The following is a 13,907-nucleotide window of genomic DNA, read 5'->3' on the forward strand; positions in this document are numbered from 1 at the left end:
GGCGAATTGCACGGCTGGGGGGTGGGGGTGGTGGGAGACATGAGTGGGGGCCTGGTGGAGGCTGCCCCTGCACTGCGTGGGGGTGGGGGTGATAGGGGACATGAGTGGGGGCTTGGTGGAGGGTGCCCCTGGTGGCTGGGGGGTGGGGGTGGTGGGAGACATGAGTGGGGGCCTGGTGGAGGCTGCCCCTGGTGGCTGGGGGGTGGGGGTGGTGGGAGACATGAGTGGGGGCCTGGTGGAGGCTGCCCCTGGTGGCTGGGGGGTGGGGGTGGTGGGAGACATGGGTGGGAGCCTGGTGGAGGCTTCCCCTGGTGGCTGGGGGGTGGGGGTGGTGGGAGACATGAGTGGGGGCCTGGTGGAGGCTGCCCCTGCACTGCGGGGGGGTGGGGGTGATAGGGGACATGAGTGGGGGCCTGGTGGAGGCTGCCCCTGGTGGCTGGGGGGTGGGGGTGGTGGGAGACATGAGTGGGGGCCTGGTGGAGGGTGCCCCTGCACTGCGGGGGGGTGGGGGTAATAGGGGACATGAGTGGGGGCCTGGTGGAGGCTGCCCCTGGTGGCTGGGGGGTGGGGGTGGTGGGAGACATGAGTGGGGCCTGGTGGAGGCTGCCCCTGGTGGCTGGGGGGTGGGGGTGGTGGGAGACATGGGTGGGGGCCTGGTGGAGCCTGCTGCTGCCCTGCGGGGGGGTGGGGGTAATAGGGGACATGAGTGGGGGCCTGGTGGAGGCTGCCCCTGGTGGCTGGGGGCTGGGGGTGGTGGGAGACATGGGTGGGGGCCTGGTGGAGGCTGCCCCTGGTGGCTGGGGGGTCGGGGTGGTGGGAGACATGAGTGGGGGCCTGGTGGAGGGTTCCCCTGCACTGCGGGGGGGTGGGGGTAATAGGGGACATGAGTAGGGGCCTGGTGGAGGCTGCCCCTGGTGGCTGGGGGGTGGGGGTGGTGGGAGACATGAGTGGGGGCCTGGTGGAGGGTTCCCCTGCACTGTGGGGGGGGTGTGGGGGTAATAGGGGACATGAGTGGGGGCCTGGTGGAGGCTGCCCCTGACTGCAGGGGGGTGGGGGTGGTGGGAGACATGAGTGGGGGCCTGGTGGAGGCTGCCCCTGCACTGCAGGGGGGTGGGGGTGATAGGGGACATGAGTGGGGGCTTGGTGGAGGGTGCCCCTGACTGTTGGGGGGTGGGGGTGGTGGGAGACATGAGTGGGGGCCTGGTGGAGGCTGCCCCTGGTGGCTGGGGGGTGGGGGTGGTGGGAGACATGAGTGGGGGCCTGTTGGAGGGTGTCCCTGCACTGCAGGGGCGTGGGGGTAATAGGGGACATGAGTGGGGGCCTGGTGGGGGCTGCCCCTGGTGGCTGGGGGGTAGGGGGTTGTGGGAGACATGAGTGGGGGCCTGGTGGAGGCTGCCCCTGCACTGCGTGGGGGTGGGGGTGATAGGGGACATGAGTGGGGGCTTGGTGGAGGGTGCCCCTGGTGGCTGGGGGGTGGGGGTGGTGGGAGACATGAGTGGGGGCCTGGTGGAGGCTGCCCCTGGTGGCTGGGGGGTGGGGGTGGTGGGAGACATGAGTGGGGGCCTGGTGGAGGCTGCCCCTGGTGGCTGGGGGGTGGAGGTGGTGGGAGACATGTGTTGGTGATCAGTGGTGCAAGGTGACATGTGGGTTGGCTGGTGGGCATGGCCATGGTGGATGGGTTGCCTGTGGGACATGAGCAGGGGTGCAGGGTAGTACCCTGTGGTGTGGGCTGCCTGCAGGGGCCGTGGAGGGTGTAGAGGGAACACCTGGGGGGACCCACATGGCCATATCACGTGTTGCATTCCCCCGCAACACCGAAATACACGTACCCAGCCAAATCGCGTGTGAAACTTCGCACGCACCCCTGAAATCCACGTAACCAGCCAAATCGCGTGTGAAACTTCGCGCGCACCCCTGAAATCCACGTACCCAGCCAAATCGCGTGTTGAACTTCCCGCGCACCCCTGAAATCCACGTACCCGGCCAGATCGCGTGTGGAACTTCCCGCGCACCCCTGAAATCCACGTACCCAGCCAATTCGCGTGTGAAACTTCCCGCGCACCCCGAAATACACGCACACGTTATTTTTCAGTCAGCGGGTGTCCGTGTTTGTGGGTACCCCTTTGCACGTCATTTGTCCCGGAGGGCGCAGTATGGGACATTCATCATAGCTGTATATAGGTGCTATTTGTTGGCGCACCTTTTTTACAGGCGCAGGGACGCTACCGCCTGCTTTCTTGTGGCGGTCGTGTTTGTGCCTGTGCGCTGCTTTGACCGTGCGCTGTTTTGCCCTATTCGATTCCATGAATACGTTTTGTAGGCGAGCGTGTGGGCGTTCCGCGCACTTGCACCCTGTACTTCCCCCGTGACGCCCACATTTTGGCAAGTTGTTCCCCATTCCGAGTGTTACGCCCCGTGTTCCGCCTACTTTTGTTGCGTGCGCCGCGCTATGTGCGATTTTCGCTGTGGCCTGTGCGATTTTCCCTGTGGCCTGGCGCACGCCGTTAGATGGCCTGTGTGCCAACGTGCGCCGCGCACTTTTTTAGCGCACATCAGATGGTTTTTTCACGCACGCCCTTCTATGAATCGATGTGCGCTGCTTTTCGTGCGATTTTCGCACTTGCACTGCGATTTTCGCAATTCCACTGCGATTCGCACATTTTTGCCCACTTGCGCCGCGCTAATTATTCCATGAATCGGCCTGTAAATTGGTGCTTTTAAACATGTAATAGTCTTCTTTTTTAGTCCTGTTTTATTGTGATAGACTTAAATTAATAATTACACTTCTTACTGTTTGGCAGGGTATATGGATTCATTGCCACCGTGCTTGTTCTTCCTGCAGTTGTACTAGATAAGAAGTCAATTCTTGCCACCTGGAGATATAACTCTTTGCTTAGAGTCAGCCTGTGGCTCAGGGGCTCATAAGCCATTACAAATGCTGAGCTTGTTATGAAAGAGGTGATACTGGACGCAAGAGCAGCAATGTGTCGCACAAGATCTGGGTGGGTGAGCAGTGAGAGAATTCTAGGACGCTGCATGTTTTTTTGGGGGGGGTGAATGGGCTGGGGATCGCTTCACATAGGACTAGGATAGACGTGCAGAGACTTGCAGCGTTACACATGCACACTGACAGATTAACATACAGTAGCTTGAGGATATACTGTCAGCGCAGGTGTTTATGGAATAAATTATGTCAAGAGGGGGACGGTGGGGAGTTGGGGCTGTGAAATCCGAAGGTGGGAGAGAGGTAGCAGGTTGTGTAAGATTTTCAGTTCCTTAGGGTTGGTAAGGTGGGTGAGGGTCTGAGGCAGAGTGCGAAATTGTTCTGAATGTTAGGGGCATGCAAGGAAAAGGCCTGTATTCTGGCTTCTGTTATGTCGCATTTTGTCCTGCGACTCGTGAGTGTCGGTGCTCTGATAGGACGGCGGGAGTTTCTAGGACATATTTTGCAGTTTAATTTGTATAATGACTGTGACCAAGCTTGGACTGGCCCATAGGGCAACAGGGCAATGCCCGAACCTAAAGTGCAAAATGTGCGTGTGGGTCCGTTTTTTTGGTCAAAGTGAGCCACGTTTTTGGCCCATGTGGGCCAGTTGGAGAAGTTACTTCACCATGCGATGTCTTTTTGACCAGTGTTACTGAATAAATATTCTTTAAAATGCACAATTTACATCACATTTTATCAAAAACCTTCCTCGTTGGTACTACTCAAACGGTCTGTCACAAAAGGAATGAATTGCCATTTGCAACTGTGGGCCACTTTTTCATTCGGGCACTAGACAATTTTATGCCCCAGTCCGGCCGTGGCTCTGACTTCTGCCTGTTCAGCATCGGTAGTTATATTACAACAACCCAATCTTTAATGCATAATTTGAATGTTTTTGAAAAAATTAAATAAAAGTAAACACGAGTAGAATGAAAAATAAAAACGACTTTGCTTAAACGGTACTGGAATGTGACAGTACTACTTTTTCTTTCCTTGCTGCAGTTGAAGCTTCAGAATGCCATAGTAATGGGCCCGCCTCCTCTGCGAATTCCTTCAAGGCGGATGGAAGATGCAGGAGCCAGCTCGGAGGACGATGGTTTACCCAGGAGCCCACCTGAAATATCCTTAATACAAGAGGTCCTAAGCCCCAGCTCAGCAACGAGGGCAAGTACAGTATAACCAAAAAATTGAACACCAATGCTGCCATCACTGTTGTCTTGCTATGCATCATTAGCACCCTGGTGTGGGGGTGCTGGCCAATCAGGATGTTCGGAATGCTGGCTGTATTCACAGGTACAAGCCCATGTTTTCAGCAGCCCGAGTGCTGCTCGCCTGCGTGACTCACCCAGTTTCTTTGCATGGCCCCCACGTGGGTTATAAGGATCCCTGAATTTGCACTGATCTTCCAAAGTCCTTTTTCTGTATTGATGACATCATGGTCATCAGCTTGAAAACCAGATTTCGGAAGTACACAGTGAGTTCTGGGTTCCAGCAGGTACGTTGTGTTCTTTTTTTCTTAAAGAGCCGCTGACAGTCATGTGTTGTTTTCTTGGACCTTTTCTCTGGCCCGGACAATAGTGCTTCCATATTATTTCAGAAGTTGTGGAAGTGCATAATTTGCTTTCTGCTTCGTGTAACCCTCCTGCGCTTTGTTTGATAGCTACCATATTATTCTTCCAAAAGCATTTTTTTAAAAATAATTGTAGCCTGTGTAATAGGCGAGAAATCCAAATAACCTTTTTAAAAACGTAGTCGAATTCTCAAGGTCACAGACAAGGTATATAGTAGGGTATCAATACTTTTTGACACTGTTGTTCTAATTGTAATAATATAGGCTGACAATCATGAAACAACATAAGACACAAACAGTTACTGTTTCTGGATAGAATTCAAGCACATGTTCAAGCCAGGGTGGTTTCACTTAGTCATCTCTGCAGGGAAGTCTCATTATACTAGATGTCCTCTGTCAAGGCAGGCAACAACTAATGTCTTTTGGCAGAGCTCGAACTGGGGGCATGGGGGTATACAAACATATCCCTCTGGTGTCCAGCCTTCAATTAATCATCCACTCTGCGATGGGACCATTTCCTATAGCAGACTGTGGCACTGATTGGGGTGCGTGGGGCACTAGTTCATGTCCTGGGAATGCTTCTCTTCACAACTTCTCACTTCCGGGCTTCTTGCTCCCGACCATAATAGTGGCTATAAATATGGACATCCCATTACTGTGAGCTAGCTCTCCAAGTTCCAGGTTTTGTCTGGTCAGGGCACAGATGCTGTTATCACTGAAGTGAGGTGGGTGGAAAAAGTGCCTCCTGAACAATGAGCCCACTAAAACACCTCCACCACGCATCAGCTGCCAACCACCAGAATCTCTCAAGACAGCCACATACTTGCCAACATTCTGTGAACAAAAAGATGTACGATTTTTCACGTTTTCAAAAATAATACTTAGTATAACAATGGCATCACAAGAAAATACAAAACATACATTGTTGGCACCACTGGAGCATTCTAAAATACACAACCCATCAAACACCACAACAAGAAAAGGTGTTTAAATGTTTAAAATGTACAATTCTGAATGGCAAGTTAACACTGAATTCAATTACCTGAATTCACAGAAGGTCATCACACAGTGCTGGTAGGCAACGTTTACCACTGCTCTGTAGCAGCAGCCTGGGCAGTACATATATATTCCTGCAGTGCAAGTGGAACACTGAACGACATGGAGACTGATACCCTCCTCAGTCTGATAGGCAGATGCTGTGTGATGGTGGCACACTCTGCCACTTACCTTCACTGGTGGTTCACCGAAGGTCTGTCCCGGCAAGAGTGCAGGGCAGAGTCACGTAGCTGTCAGGTCAGCGATTGGTCTGAGCCCATTGCTCAAAGTAAACACCCGCCCACCACACAGACAGAGTGACTAATGGGTTGCATGCTTTGTCCTGGGCCCGGTCTCAAGCAGCCTGCCTTAGAGTCACAAATTACCTGCCCCTGTAAAAAGCAGTAGGATCTGTCACCCAAATCTGTAGGTGGTAGGACTGCTTAAAAAGCAGGTGCCTACTGCCTAAATCGGTATGGTTGGCAAATATGCAGCCATAAATCACACACATCTAACGTGGAACGCTGGCAGGCCTAGTTTATATTTTGTGTTGTACTACCTGTTTATCAATGCAGTAGAATGGCCATTGGCCGGTGCCAACCTGAGTATCTTTTACCATCTATCATCATCGAGCAGGTTACCATCCCTGCTCAGATTAGCTAAAAATGCAGTGCACTCTTGTTGGAACGGGCAAAGTCCATCACGGACTCTAACTCCTCCTAAGTAGACACATATTCATATATATATATATATGTAGGAAAGTTCATTTGAGCCAAGTCACACATTTCACAAAGCCACCTAGTAGCCATCGCTGGAAGTTCACCTCCAGTTCTGAACCACAACAGCAAGGCATTGTGGGTATGCAAATTAATTCAAATGCAAACCTTTTTCTCCAGGAAATTGTCTTTGAGGGCAATGCTATTTTGTACATAGCTTTATCAATTTAAGACAGACAATTTGCAAGGCTGTCAGCACAACTACATACTTGGTGTCACCCTTATTAGGGATCATCAGTGCAGTATATTCCTGACAGCCTTGTGGTTGGAGCATTTGGCTATGTTTTGACAACACCAGGAATGTTATGGTGGTTTTAAAAAGGTTTGGAAAAACCCTTTAACCTGAAATGTGAAAGTAGGAAAGTTCATTTGAGCCAAATCACACATTCCACAACGCCACCTAGCAGCCATCGCTGGAAGTTCACCTGCAGTTCTGAGCCACAACAGCAAGGCATTCACATTTCAGGTGAAACCTTTTTAAACCCACCATAACATTCTTGGTGTTGTGTGTATGTGTGTGTTTGTGTTTGTATGTATATATATATATCTATATATATATATATATATTTCTGAGGCTTGTGGAATCTGCTTAGATCACATGCTGTGCATAGGCCGACATCTAGTGGAAGCTGCGGAGTATTACAGTTTGTTTTTCGAAACTCGAAAATGGGCGTCAACACAGGGCGTGCCAGTAATACTATCCCTAGTGTGACGTCCACTGTACCCAAGATCCCTCACGCTTCTAGGATCCTCAGATTGTTTTTTTCCGCCATACTGGTTGGAAGCATTTTGCGGAGTCCCCTGGGCTTAGCCATACTTTTGCTAAAAATTAAAAAAATTAATCTATTGACATCCTTCCCCACCCCAATGTCGAACTTCGACACTCAACGCCGACTGGAGAAGAAATCGACCGTCTGCTGCTGCACGACGGATTTGGGCCTCGGAAAGGCCGCTGGCCTCGGCCCGGGCCTTGGAAGGCCTCTGGCCTCGGCCCTGCAAGTAGGGAGAGTGGGGGGTGGTACATACTCTACACTCTTGGTATATAGGTACACCTTATACATTTCCTACACTTAACTGCCCGCTGCCTCAAGGTGCGTATGGAGGGTACCCCTTTTCAATTCTGCCCCAAGTGCAATCGCAAATACCCTTGGGTCGACAGGCACGCCACGTGCAATCTCTGCTTGCCGAGGGACCACCCCGAAGCGAACTGCAGAGCGTGTAGTAGGTTTAAACCTAAGACACTTAAGGACCGTTCGACGAAGCGTTGGGCCCACCACGCCAGGCAGGCGGCCATGGCAGCGGAGGGCGCCTTCAGCGATGGCAGCGACGCCGTACTTTCGGACGGCGAGGGCATTACGGCATCGAAAGACAGCTGAGCGCAGGCCCCGACCTCGGAAGGTCGTCCGGCAGGGCGGCTATGGGGAAGACCCCCGGCGACACAAGCGCTTCACATACTACACACACTAAACACACTAAGTCCAACCGAGACTCGACGACGTCGAGTTCTCGGAAAGAGGCACAAACAGAACGGTCCGATTCGGTGTCCTCTGGGCGCTCTCGATCAAGATCGCCGCATGACTCCAGGCAATCATCCACTCTTGCCAAGAGTGCCTCGCTCACTAGGCTAACAGAAGTTCGATCGTCGGAAGACGAAGACGACTTCCACCCCCAGGCCGCGCTCCAGGAGTCGGAGCCCGCAGTTAAAGCCAGCGAGGCCCCACGCTCGAAGGACAGGGACACCAACCCCGATCCTCGACGCCAGGCGTCGAAAAACTCTGGAGCCACTAAAGGACAGGGAAAACATTTTTCCACGCACGGGGAGGGGGAAAAACAGCAGAAGAAACTACCTGTACATTCTTCCACACCTGTGAAACACTCCACTCCCCCTAAACAGACAGACAAAACCAGGTCTGCTGATAGGTCTACTACCAGCAAAGCTACTCAAGATAAATCCCATAGACTTGCTGAGAGAGTCATTCCCAGTTCCAAAAAATGGTCCAGTGAAGACATAGATAGGGTCATGTCAAGAATGTCTTCTTTGGCTGATTTTTATGATAAAAATCCAGAACATTTCCTCTCGTATGATCCACAAGGGGCCACACCCTCAGGCTCTACTGATCCTATCCCCCGAGTAAAAAGCCCCGGTTTGAAACTCCGATGAGGTCAGAACCCTTCGAGGTACAGCCTTACGCAAGACCATACTCACGGTATCAAGGAGAGGCTTCCTTTGGTGAGGACCAAGAATTTGGTATGATAGAAGAGCAAACCGGGACGGGCTACTATGGGGATGATGAGGACCAGGAAGAAGAAGAGGAGGACCCTGAAACATACAGAGTAGATTTCCCGGTAGAGAACGAAGCCCCGGTTACCGACTCCCCGGTCGATAACCAACCCCTCCTAAATGAGGTTCTCGCTCGCGCAGCAGAACATTTCCACATTGACACCCACGTTGTCCAGGAGGAAAGGGACTTCACAGACGAGTTAGTGGGAGAAAGGAGGCCTGTTGCCCAGACCATCCCTATCCTTAAGTCCATTCAGCGGAGAATAGATCCGTCCCTGGTGAACTCAAACCTCACCAGAGCAGTCAATCCCAGGGTTGAAAAACTTTTCAGGGCGGCCCAGTCTGACCCTCTCTATATAAGAGGACATCTGAAGCCAGACTCCCTAGTTGTCACCAACACTCGTAAGAGGGCTGGAACACCCTTGTCATCGTCCGAAGCTCCTCCCGACAAGGAGAGCAAAAAACTATACGGTTTCGGCAGGAAAGTAGCCTCAACGTCCGCCTATCAAGCAAGGATTGCTAACTCCACCACCCTGTTGGCCAGCTACAACTGCCATCAGTGGGAAGAAGTCGCGGCACTCATAGCCTCTGCTCCTGAACCTTTAAAGGGCCAGTTAGCTCGGATTTCCGCAGAGGGTAGAGCCGTGTCTGGTTGCATTTTGAAAGCAACCTTCGACGCCGCGGACAACGCAGGTAGATTGATAGCGGAGGGCACTGTTATCAAGAGACATGCGTGGTTACGGCAGTCTGGGTTTAAGGCAGAAACCCAGGCATCATTGTTGGACAAACCGGTGGAAACCGATCTGTTGTTTGGTAAGGCGGTCGAAGACGCACTGAAAAATGCCAAGGACGAATATGAAACACTCAAGTCCCTTGGCCATTTAACCAATAAACCCCCTAACCAGAGAGGGAATAGTAATTTTCGTTGCCCACGCGGCCAAAATTCCCAGAGAGGATCTAACTATTCCCAGGGGCAGGGTACACAGTGGAACAACAACCAACAGTCTACCCAGGGTTACGGCAGGGGTAATAGGAGAGGTCGTGGTAAAGGCAGAGGCAGCCCCAGCAAAGGAGGCGGCACGCCTCCACCAAAGCAGTGACGCTCAGTTCAGGGTCCCTTCTCACGCAACCCCAGTAGGGGGACGCATTTCCAACTTCACCCAGGCTTGGGAAGGGATCACATCAGACAGATGGGTGCTGTCAACAGTATCCACAGGATATTGTATAGAGCTACTGCAGCGTCCCCGGAACCATCCTCCACGACAAAGAGTACACTCTTTAGAACATCAGAAGATTCTCCTCGAGGAGATCGCCATTCTGCTAGAAAAGGACGCGATAGAACTCGTCCCGGGACACCAGGTAAACAAGGGTATTTATTCAACTTACTTCCTTGTGCCAAAGAAAGATTTGACAATGCGCCCAGTATCAGACTTGCGGCCTGCCAACAAGTATGTCAAGCCCCAAAAATTTCGTATGACCACGCTACAAGAGGTAATCCCCCTCCTAAAAAAGGGGGATTACATGGCAACCTTGGATATGAAAGATGCTTATTTTCATATTTCCATGTTCCCAGCGCACAGAAAGTACTTGTGCTTCAAGGTGGACAGTCGACACTGCCAATTCAAGGTACTGCCCTTCGGGATAGCTTCAGCACCAAGGGTATTCACCAAGGTACTGGCGGTGGCGGCTGCACACCTACGCAGGGAGGCAATCCCAGTGTACCCTTATCTGGACGACTGGCTCATAACGGGGGAAACCCCAGGAATTTGCAGGACAAACATTCAAAGGACTATCGACCTCCTCCACGAGTTAGGCTTCTCAATCAACGAGAAGAAGTCAAGCCTGGTGCCAAGCACCTCAAAACAATTCCTAGGAGCAATCCTAGATACCCAAGAGGGGTTGACCTTTCCTTCAGAAGAAAGAATTCGGAATATACTACTGCAAATTCCGCATTATCAGTCCGGTCAACAAATAACGGTACGCAAAGCAATGCGTTTACTGGGCATGATGGCGTCATGTATTTACCTGGTCCCCCACGTGCGCCTGCGCATGCGTCCCATACAGGAATGGTTGGCGAAACAGTGGTCTCAGGCAAGTGGTCAGTGGGACAATCTAGTGGTCGTTTCGCCAACACTGGTACAAAGCCTTCACTGGTGGACAAGAGAGAATCTCGCACAGGGGAAACCCTTTTACGATCCCGAAGTACAGGCAGTAGTCACTACAGATGCATGTCTGACGGGGTGGGGAGCTCACCATCTCCACCACACAGCTCAGGGTCTCTGGTCTCACTCAGTGGCCAAGAACCACATCAACCTGCTAGAGCTTCTGGCAGTATTCAGAGCGCTTCAGGCGTTCGAGCCCCACCTACTAAACCTGTCAGTGCAAATCCGGACGGACAGCACAACAGCCATGTTCTACCTGAACAAGCAAGGAGGGACTCGCTCGCCAAATCTGTCCAAGCTTGCCCAGAAAATCTGGATATGGTCACTCAGACGGAACATCTTCCTGTCATCACAACATGTTCCAGGGGAGCTCAATTCCCTAGCGGATGCTCTGAGCAGAGACTCCCTTCCAGAGGAACACGAATGGGTTCTACACAGAGAGGTCGTAGAAGATATCTTCTCTCAGTGGGGTTTCCCCACTATAGACTTATTCGCCACAAGCGAAAACAGACAATGCCCAGGATTTGCATCCCGGTTCCCCCAACCAGACTCCCAGGGGAACGCCCTGTGGATGAACTGGTCAGGGATGTTTGCGTACGCTTTTCCACCAACTCCTCTCATCAGGAAAGTGGTGAACAAGATGAACAAGGAATCGATGACGCTCGTCCTAGTTGCTCCCATGTGGGCAAGACAACTGTGGTTCCCACACCTACGCAGGATGGCGGTGTGCGAGCCCATCAAACTTCCAGCCTGGTACAACCTACTGTCCCAGCACCAAGGTCAAACAGTGCACCAGCAACCCAACTCAATGAACCTGGCAGCATGGCTCCTGAGGTCATAGAGTTTGGACATCTCAATTTGCCACAGAGGTGTATGGACATCCTAAAGGAATCTAGGAAACGAAACACAAGGCACTGTTACTTTGACAAGTGGAAGAGGTTCGTTATCTGGTGCCAGAGTAGACATATCAACCCGGTTGATTGCACTCCTTCCACTATTGTTACATACATGCTCCACCTGCTAGATGCAGGATTGGTTTTTAACTCACTGAAAGTACACCTGGCAGCCCTGTCTGCTTACACCACTTCCCATAGCAAGGTTTTGTGGTGGAAAGTACCAGTATTTAAAGCCTTCATGGAAGGAGAAAAGAGACTTCACCCTCCCATTTCAAACCCACCACCAGGGTGGGACCTTAATGTGGTGCTAGCCAAGCTCATGGGCCCCCCTTTCGAACCCATGCATAAAAGCAGTCTCAAACACCTGACTTAGAAAACGGCCTTCTTAGTAGCTATTACTTCTATAAGAAGGGTCAGTGAAATTCAGGCTCTGTCAGTGCAGGATCCCTTCTTTACTGTCCATAAAGACAAACTGGTTTTACGCACACACCCTAGGTTCTCACCGAAATTGATATCAAAATTCCATGTAAACCAGTCCATCGAGCTTCCGGCTTTCTTCCAGGACCCGCAAAGCTCGGCTGAGGTGAAACTACACACCCTAGATGTGCGTAGAGCGGTCCTCTACTACGTAAATAAAACCAGACCGCTAAGAAAAACAGATCAACTGTTTGTCTCCGTAGCTACAGGCAGAGAGGGGGATTGCGTCTCTAAAGGTGCCATCTCGAAGTGGATTATTAACTGTATCCAGCTGTGTTACTCACTCTCTGAAAGAACTCTGCCTTTCACACCAAGAGCCCACTCTACTAGAGGCATTGGGGCCACTCTGGCTTTCATTGCAAATGTACCCCTTGACACCATTTGCAAAGCAGCTACTTGGAGCTCTATTCACACTTTTACTCAGCATTACTGCATTGACACCCATTCCAAGGCAGATACACAAGTGGGACAAGCGGTTCTAAGACACTTATTTGCTCATGACCCTTCTCACATCCCACCTCCTTCAGGTACTGCTCGCTAATCTATGCACAGCATGTGATCTAAGCAGATTCCACAAGCCTCAGAAGGGATACATTACTCCCCGTAATCGTATTTCTGATGCTTGTATCTGCTTAGATTCACATGCGACCCACCCTTCCTCCCCTCTGAGAGAAGGCGCATGATTGCTTGTAGTCTTACCTTTCTGTCTATCTGCTTGGATTATCTGTACTCACGCTACTCCTCATGCTACCTCATGTCAGAAAAAATACAATCTGAGGATCCTAGACGCGTGAGGGATCTTGGGTACAGTGGACGTCACACTAGGGATAGTATTACTGGCACGCCCTGTGTCGACGCCCATTTTCGAGTTTCGAAAAACAAACTGTAATACTGTGCAGCTTCCACTAGATGTCGGCCTATGCACAGCATGTGAATCTAAGCAGATACAAGCATCAGAAATACGATTACGGTGAGTAATATATCATATATATATATATATATATATATATATATATATATATATATATATATATATATATATGACGCGAGTGATGATTCTTTACTAAACAAAGCTTTATAAAAAAAAGTGCATCTCAGTCCTTGTTTATCTGGTCAAACAAGCTGCTTTCTGCAGCAGAATAACTTTATCACTTTTGTATTTACATATTTCTCCTTTCATTGCATTCATGATTTGATATTGTGACGATTCATGGGATTGCATCACTTCTCCCCAGAGGAAAGCCCTTCCCTGTGAGGCTAGGAAGAGGAGCTTGCTACGCAACAATCCCCCTAGGTGTGACAGAATGCGGGACCTCACAGGGAGAGAGTCCCCTCAGGGCGGTAAGGACTCAAGTTCCATGATAGAACTCCTCACCCCTTACCTTTGAAAACATGCAATCCCCGAGGTCTTCCAAGAACCGACCTGAGAAGACTACTCTCTGTTATTGTAATACTCTCTCATTTCCTTATTTGAGACATGACAACACCAACACAAGGAGGAACACACAGAGTGATCATGAGTCACCTTCCAAAGTACTGAGAAGAGGAATATTGAAGGAGTGATGCAAACTACTCCTTTTCCAAGTATCGATAGTACTAAGAAGAGGTGGCCGCAAGGAAGCATGAAGAATACTTAATCAATACAGAAGAGGGACTCTAGCACTCCGCTTGGGAGGACCCAGCTACAGGCCTTAAAAAGCAAGAAGGGACTTAATGAGAAGGGA

At 50.9% G+C, this 13,907-nt stretch overlaps 1 protein-coding gene across 4 annotated transcripts in view; it reads left to right on the plus strand.

Moving 5' to 3' along the window:
- Nucleotides 1-13,907, plus strand: part of CRACDL (CRACD like) — a 1,245,069-nt gene that overhangs the window by 1,021,388 nt on the left and 209,774 nt on the right. For all 4 annotated transcript variants that reach the window (XM_069636650.1, XM_069636646.1, XM_069636647.1 and 1 more), the window contains one exon: nucleotides 3,989-4,150. In XM_069636650.1, coding sequence (XP_069492751.1) covers nucleotides 3,989-4,150 — 162 coding nt within the window. The remainder of the gene's footprint in view (nucleotides 1-3,988; nucleotides 4,151-13,907) is intronic.

Source organism: Ambystoma mexicanum, chromosome 7p, assembly GCF_040938575.1.
Source record: "Ambystoma mexicanum isolate Mex_15411 chromosome 7p, UKY_AmexF1_1, whole genome shotgun sequence".
In the NCBI taxonomy this organism is placed as follows: Eukaryota; Metazoa; Chordata; class Amphibia; order Caudata; family Ambystomatidae; genus Ambystoma; species Ambystoma mexicanum.